Genomic DNA, 7,057 nt, shown 5'->3' with positions numbered 1-7,057 from the left:
TTAAAATTAATACTTTCTCTGGTGGAAAATTAAAACTCATCTCCCGCATCTTATGTGAGCATATAGCAACAGAATCAGACTGAGGATTAACCTCCATTTCCATTGCCTCACATATTCAAAACTAAACAATAATCTTAATAATTTAACTGCTCCATCAAGTAAAGGGTAATTGAGCAGATTGTGAGACACAATCATATACTGTCCTACTGTACTGTGAAAAAATATGAGGGATTTTACTTTACAGTAGGAATGTCTTGAACGCCATTTCATAAAATTTTAATGTTCCATCAATACTTTGGCTACCAATTGGGATTCCAGTAAGTACCAAACTATATACTTGGCCCAAAAACATGACACGACAAAAATTAAATCTCAGAAACAAGTGAAAGCTCTAGCCACACGCATGCGAGAGCTTTATAAATATACTAAGAATAAAGGACCATCACAGAACAATACACTGAGATCAAGTAATCAAATAAATAATGCACATAGAGCAAAAAAAGTCTCTATCCAAACCGCACCAATATTCCAAACACAAAATGGGTATTGAAGTGAAACAATGATAAAATGCTTTTGACAATGGAACAAGATCAACATTTTAAAAGAGAATTTAATAAAAAAGAAATGCTTTAAAATGAAGAACTGATTTATGCACAAGCAGAGTTCCATCATGTCAAATAATGCAACCAACCCTACTGCTTAACAAGTGAATTCTATAAAAAACAATACAAGTGTAACACTTGGTCTAGACAAAGAATAGTTCCAAGCAATACAACAACTGTGCACTCACATGTGCTGTCTACTAAGGTCTACATCGTCACATAGAATAACAGTGCACGCACTGGTCGCTGATGGTGACTGATCAGATGCAGCTCTGTTTGAAGTTCGTGTTGTATACAAGCTCCCTGATCTCCGTCTTGACTGAGAAGGTCTCCTATTGCTATGAGTGAATGCATCAAGTTCATGGCCCTCACTTACACTAGTATGCAATGGGTATGTAGTACTTGATGCTGAAAACGTTGATTCTGAATAAACACAATTACCATAAGAAGACTTATTTGTTCTGCTGCAATTGCTAGGAGATCTTTGAAGGTTTCTGCTTCTTTCACACAAACAGCACATGAAAATTTGGTAAGAAAACTGTCCAAAGCCATGTCTTGGCCCAGCAATACAAAGCAATGACATCAGAAAAAATGTTGCATATGTCCAACTTACACACATAATAATAACAAGAAACATCCCAATTTGATTGTATGCCAGAACTGAGGAAGGCAACATAAAAACACCAGCAATGCCTGTGGTAAGGGCTCCCATCGCAGTGGGTCCACACATCCTATGAAGAGCATATTTTACAGCCTCTTCCCTACTTGTATTGTTAGGAGCCAACCTATAGCTCACACTATAGTGTAAGCTAAAATCAACAGCAAGGCCGATTGATGTGCTTATGGCTACAGACTCTAAAACATTAAGTTCCCACCCACACAACAAAAGAATAGCCATGGTAACAAATATGGTGCTTGTTACAGAAAGCACAGCAAAAATTGAAACAAGGATATCTAAAGTCACCAAAAACAGAACCAGTAAAGACATGATCATTGATATTGTCAAGGCAGACACTGTACTTTCAGCAATTGTGTCCTGAAGATCATAAAAATGGAGGTCACTCACAAACCAGCCATGCTGCAATCCAGGTGGAGCAGTCTTCAGCTCATTCTGCATCCAGTTTTCCACCTAGAAATAAATTGTGAAAACATTATAATACTGCAATAGTATGTTAATTGAGTTCCAGAAAAGAATAAGGTAGAGTAATATGTTCCCTACTTCTTGGTAGAAGCTGTTAGTTTCCTCATACGACATCAGATAAGAGGAGTTGCTATCATACTCCACAATAACAGCTCGAATTTTGGGATGGGAAATGTTTTTGGAAAACTTTGGGCCTGTAAATCCAGGTTCATATAAATTGGGAGTGCGATAAAGACTAGCCATGACTTGAGCCGTGCAATTTTTGAACACTGATCGACTGTATGGTATGGATGCAATCTCACAGCATGGACTGCGATCAATGTTATCAATTGTATCTTTGCAACGTCTTGTCATCCAAGACTCCTGTAATTAAATAGGACACAATTACACAGTTAATTTCCGGAAAGTCTACTTTGAAGAAAAATGCTTAAAAAGTTTTGAGTAGATTTGATGGACCTACCAAGCTCTCTATGAAACAATTAGGCAGAAGAGGTCCCAGAGTTGAGCTATAAAATGGTTGTTTCCTTATTTTGGCACAAAATTGTTTCAGCCAGAGTTGAGAAGCAGCAGCTGCCATGTCAAACGATGAATCAAAATGAAGTTTTCCCTTAGAATAGGGATTGAAGTAGTCACCAGAGTCAACTGGTTTAACACCCCACACAAATCTTAATGGAAGTTTAACAATAGAGGCTGAATTCTGTAAGAAAAATATTTTACAATAGCTACTTTTCAGTTTGGCACAAATTGTGAGACCTACTTAAAAGCAATTGAACATATGCATTTTAGAATTTGGAAAATATATTACACTGGGAATAGTGTTGAAATTAGCAACTAACCTTCTCAAGCCTTTCAAACCAAAATTTTTCTTTAAAAACCGCATCATACTGCTCAAACTGATGAGACTGTCGAAACAACTGAAAGTCTTGTGACTTGGGAAGCTGAAGGCCTGGGTAGTAAAGAACACTTACTCCACTGCCAATAGCCAAAACCCCTAGGATGAACACCCAAAGAAAGGGACATTGAACCTGAAACAAATAAAACCATGTAATATTTATATCAAAACAAATAATACTCACATAAGATAAGATTACAGTTATTATTTGATATCCTACCACAGCACTAACAAAGATGTGCTCAAAACAATTGCTAAAACTGTGAAGGTAAGCCCGTAGATCCAAACAATGTGTTTTTAGAGAAAACCAATTAACACCAGGAAAACTGAATTTTTCAGAGATGATAACAGTAGCAGGAAGCCATGTCACCATTAGGAAAAGATTTGTAACAACTGCCATACCAGCAAATATACTACATAAAAAATATGGATTAGTTTTCTCATAGTCTGATAAAGTATAGAATTACACACAGTACATAAGCAAAGATACGGCATTTCAAATATCATACCTGAAACATCGAATTGCTGTTATAGAGCTCAGAAAAGATGTTAAAAATGCTACAGCTGTGGTGAAGGATGTGATAAACATAGATAAAAGGGCATGGTTGAGAGTTTCCTGAACAACCTGCTGCAGTGAAGCAGATGACTTTTCAGATTTAACACAATTCCAGACTTTGCAATAAATGAAAGCATCATCAGCCCCAATCCCTGGAGAGTAAAAATTCTTGAATGTAAAATTCAATTGATTAGGATCCATTAAAGATTTTTAGATTCAAATGATGGATGCTTACCAACAGATACAACACATGCAAGGAGATTCATAAATGGGAAGAATTTTAGATCAAACACAATGGTGTAAAAGAAATATGACATTCCAAGGGAGAGGCAAATTGCGATGATGGTCATGAACGTCACAAAAAAGGATTCAGTATACATCCACATACATAAACACACAAAAAGTGCTCCTAGTAGTATTAGCCAAGTGTCCCACACAAGACTTTCATCAAACAGTACTTCCTTGAGGCCTAAGAGGAAAACCAAAATAAAAGTAGCAATTGGTGGCAAAGAGGTGTACAGTTTTCATTAGGTACAGTATGTTACCTAGGTCCATTGCTGAGACTTTGACGTTTCCAAATTTAAGACTGTTGGAGTCTAAAGCATTGTAATATGGCAAAATTGCTGAAGATCTGGCAATTGGTAGAAACAGCATAGAGTGCTGGACAAAAGATTGGGTAGGATTCTGAAAAGTGAAAGAAAAGTAATATCAATTTTATTTCAGATCACATAAGATGCCGTCAATGCATTATCAAAATTAATATTTACAAACTTAGATAGGAAAATAGTACTTACATCAGGAGGGAGGAAATTAATATCAACCAAGTAGTGCAATATGTTGAACACAGCATTGTTCCTGGTACAGTTGGGAGGAACAACCAAGCAAGCAGCTGAAGAACTGAATTTGTCTTCCTGACAATCTGCGGGAAGCTTCAAATTGTGATAATACTGTGCACAATCGACCAACAATTTTCTGGTTTCTTCAACATCATGCTCCTAATATGGGATAGAAAAAGCAACAATTTAGATTACAAAATGTTCTGTGCATAAAGAGGATGGTTCAAAACTAGTTTGCATAGGACTGTTAGGACTGTTAAAAAGTAAAGTGTCAATTAAAAATTCTAAAGTTTAATTTCTGTGAACATGTTATTTACACATGTAAATGCAGTTAACTTGAGTTGGCACAGCAATACAAATAAATTTTAAAAAAGGAAGTTACCATAGTATCCAATCACAAAGCTCTCAAAAAGTTGCAAAAACTGTTAAATAGTCCAAAAAGTAGACATGAAGAACACAATAATTTCAGAGAAATTTTTGTTTTTTAATTTTGGTTCAACAGTAGAGCCAAAGCAAACTCAATTCATTTTCATGCAGAAAGATAAAGAAGGCAAATACAGTTACCTTAATTTGAAAACAATTTTTGTGGCCATGGAGGACAGCTACATAGTTGTGCAGAGCCCAAGAATTGCAGCAAGAGTTCCCAGTAGAATATTGACAGTTTGATGTAAAATGTGGACTTGATCGCAGACGATCATCAAGGCTACAAGCTGATCGTAAAGCAGCCAGCGATAAAAAGTCTGATCCATCTGTTGTTGACAGAACCATATGGGAGTAAACAGGACCTGCGGAGAATGGTTTAAACAGAGAAGAGAATGACAAATTTAGGTTGAAGTGTTTGAAATCTAAAGCAAAGTAAAATTTAAAATTTTACAAACTTGGGGCTCCACAAAAAAAACCATCTTTTGAAAGATGATCATGGTCATGGTCATGGTCGTGCTCAGAAAGTATTCTTTTTTCACTGAGCTCATCTCGTAAGATTTTCCATGGTTCTGAAGAATTCCCATAATCAGGCTGGGCCTAAGGAAATAAAAATGGAGAGTCATAAGTATATATTCAAGTGTGATCAAGCAATACATAAACTGCAGTTCATCATACCTCTGACACATTTATACCAAACGTCCAGTTTCTCTGCTGGTCCCAGTCAAAGTTCGGTTCTGATAACACAGGAGTGGAAGGTGGAGTAACAAGGACAATCTTCTTGTTCTTCTTTTTAGTTTTCTGAAACAGGAAATGAGATTTACGCATTAGTTGTAAATGTTAAATATACTTGATGAACTTCTTTTACTTACTATTCTTGGAGTATAAACCAAATCATCAGGTGACGGAGTGGATACATTAGCAGCGACTGTTAGTAAGGAAGATTTTGTATTAGAAGATGTTAATAAAAGTTCACTAGGATTTGATGTCAATGATCCTGAGGGTCTAGTGGCTTCAGCAATGTTTTGCCATGTAGTTATCCTCTGAGAAATAGTTGTTCCCCGAGTTTCAAATCCCTACAGAAAGTAAAAAGAGTGTTATCTATTGTGTGCCTGACTCAATACACAACGTATATAGAGGAAAAGGACTCGTACCAAAGTTGGATCGGTAAATGAAGGTATTTTTCGAGTAAAAAATGGAACTATGAGACAAAGTCCTGAGACTACAGCAACTGCAGCAAGAACAATATATGGACGATGAGAAAGAGTCTTGGAATACCTGTTGAACAAACACACAGACACAAAAAATAATCATTGCAAATGTAAACAAAACAATACATCAACATCAATATTAGACAACATACCAGTTCATCTTCAGGCTTGTAGAGTCTCCTACAAGTTCAACAGAATCTCGAACAGCTAACTGAGCCACATTGTATTTACTGGAAGAGAAATAATACAAAAAACTAGTTAAAAACATTGCTATGGTGAACTGTTGACAAGCCATTATAACCCTCAAATTATATAAAAATTACACAAGGAAACATCAGCGCGCCGAGAGGAATTCGCAACATGTAGAAAAAAGTGAGACCAGTATGAATATATACCTCAAATGTCAGTCAGATCTAGTTACAATTCATGTTTATTGTGCTTCAACATGTTCCAATTCAAGTTGACCCGCTCATACCGCCACCGGCCTGCTCTGTGTTTACACTTGGGGCGGACTATATGCACTAGAGGCAGGCAGCGCAGCGGTATGAGAAATTAATTGCAAAGGGAACAAGGACCAAAAGGGAAAAGACCCGCGCAAGTTTCAAATGTTAGTTGAGTCAATCATCCTCCGCTCCGTTGTCTAGGTTTACATCATTATCGGGGAAAAAATATTTATTTCTTTATGATTTGATTGTTTTAGGGTTAGCAACATTCTTTCTTTCGTGAATGATCATCAGTATAGACCTTTTCGTCCACAACGCCAATATGTCTGTAGTAAAATTGTAATTTGGGCAAATTTTCAAAAAGTAATACCACTTTTCCCTGGTAAATTCTCCAAGGAATCCAGTGGTGATGAGTAATTTTGTCGGCAGACACTCAAAATACGGTTTATCTCAAGAATAAAATTGTGCTTGCGGCGTTGCCACGTTGTGGTCGAAAAGGTCCATTTTCGGTTGAATCCTCTGTACTGGTAACTACTCGTTTGGGTCGAGCGGCCCTTGTCGCGAGAAACCTAAAAGAGACCCTCGACCAGAAATGTGGCCAGCCAAGTTTCTGATTGGCTGCGGTCCAACATCCCGTTTGTATAGTTGGGCCCGCTTTACTCTCGCCTTTCGGGTCTTATCCGGGCAGAGCTGCAACCGCTAATGAGAAGACGGAAGTAGCGCTGAGGCTTGTAGAGGGACCAGCGAACGGGCGGCACAGGAGTTTACAGGCGAGAGGGGTGGAGGAAAAGTAGGGGAGAGTGGGGCACATTGGTCCATGGGGCACCTTGGTCCACCATCAAGTTTCACGAGGATAGAGCAATCGCAGTGACCTGACTCACACAATAGAAGAAGCCATTACCACCCTGACTGATTTTCTGGAAGGTATGACAAAGTTCACTGGCAACCATCGGATT

The 7,057-nt window shown here is 37.7% G+C and overlaps 1 protein-coding gene across 2 annotated transcripts; it reads right to left on the bottom strand.

Annotated features, from left to right (window-relative positions):
* Positions 1-250: 250 nt before the first annotated feature.
* On the bottom strand, positions 251-6,176 carry LOC113204782 (protein dispatched). Of its 2 annotated transcripts, XM_026420093.2 has the most exons (16): positions 6,054-6,167; positions 5,811-5,888; positions 5,602-5,725; positions 5,320-5,523; positions 5,126-5,248; positions 4,906-5,047; positions 4,592-4,812; positions 3,986-4,186; positions 3,737-3,875; positions 3,427-3,660; positions 3,145-3,343; positions 2,856-3,048; positions 2,580-2,768; positions 2,204-2,440; positions 1,822-2,106; positions 251-1,731 (listed from the first exon to the last, which is right to left on the bottom strand). In XM_026420093.2, the coding sequence occupies exons 2-16, from the start codon at positions 5,816-5,818 to the stop codon at positions 787-789; spliced, it is 3,444 nt and encodes a 1,147-aa protein (XP_026275878.1). In that variant the 5' UTR covers positions 5,819-5,888; positions 6,054-6,167; the 3' UTR covers positions 251-786. The 2 variants fall into 2 exon arrangements, with proteins under 2 accessions (XP_026275878.1, XP_026275870.1); XM_026420085.2 differs by having other exon boundaries at positions 5,811-6,176.
* Between the last annotated feature and the right edge of the window lie 881 nt (positions 6,177-7,057).

Source organism: Frankliniella occidentalis, unplaced genomic scaffold (genome assembly GCF_000697945.3).
Source record: "Frankliniella occidentalis isolate FOCC.00 unplaced genomic scaffold, Focc_3.1 Scaffold15, whole genome shotgun sequence".
In the NCBI taxonomy this organism is placed as follows: Eukaryota; Metazoa; Arthropoda; class Insecta; order Thysanoptera; family Thripidae; genus Frankliniella; species Frankliniella occidentalis.
This window is presented reverse-complemented; position numbering and strand designations above follow the sequence as displayed.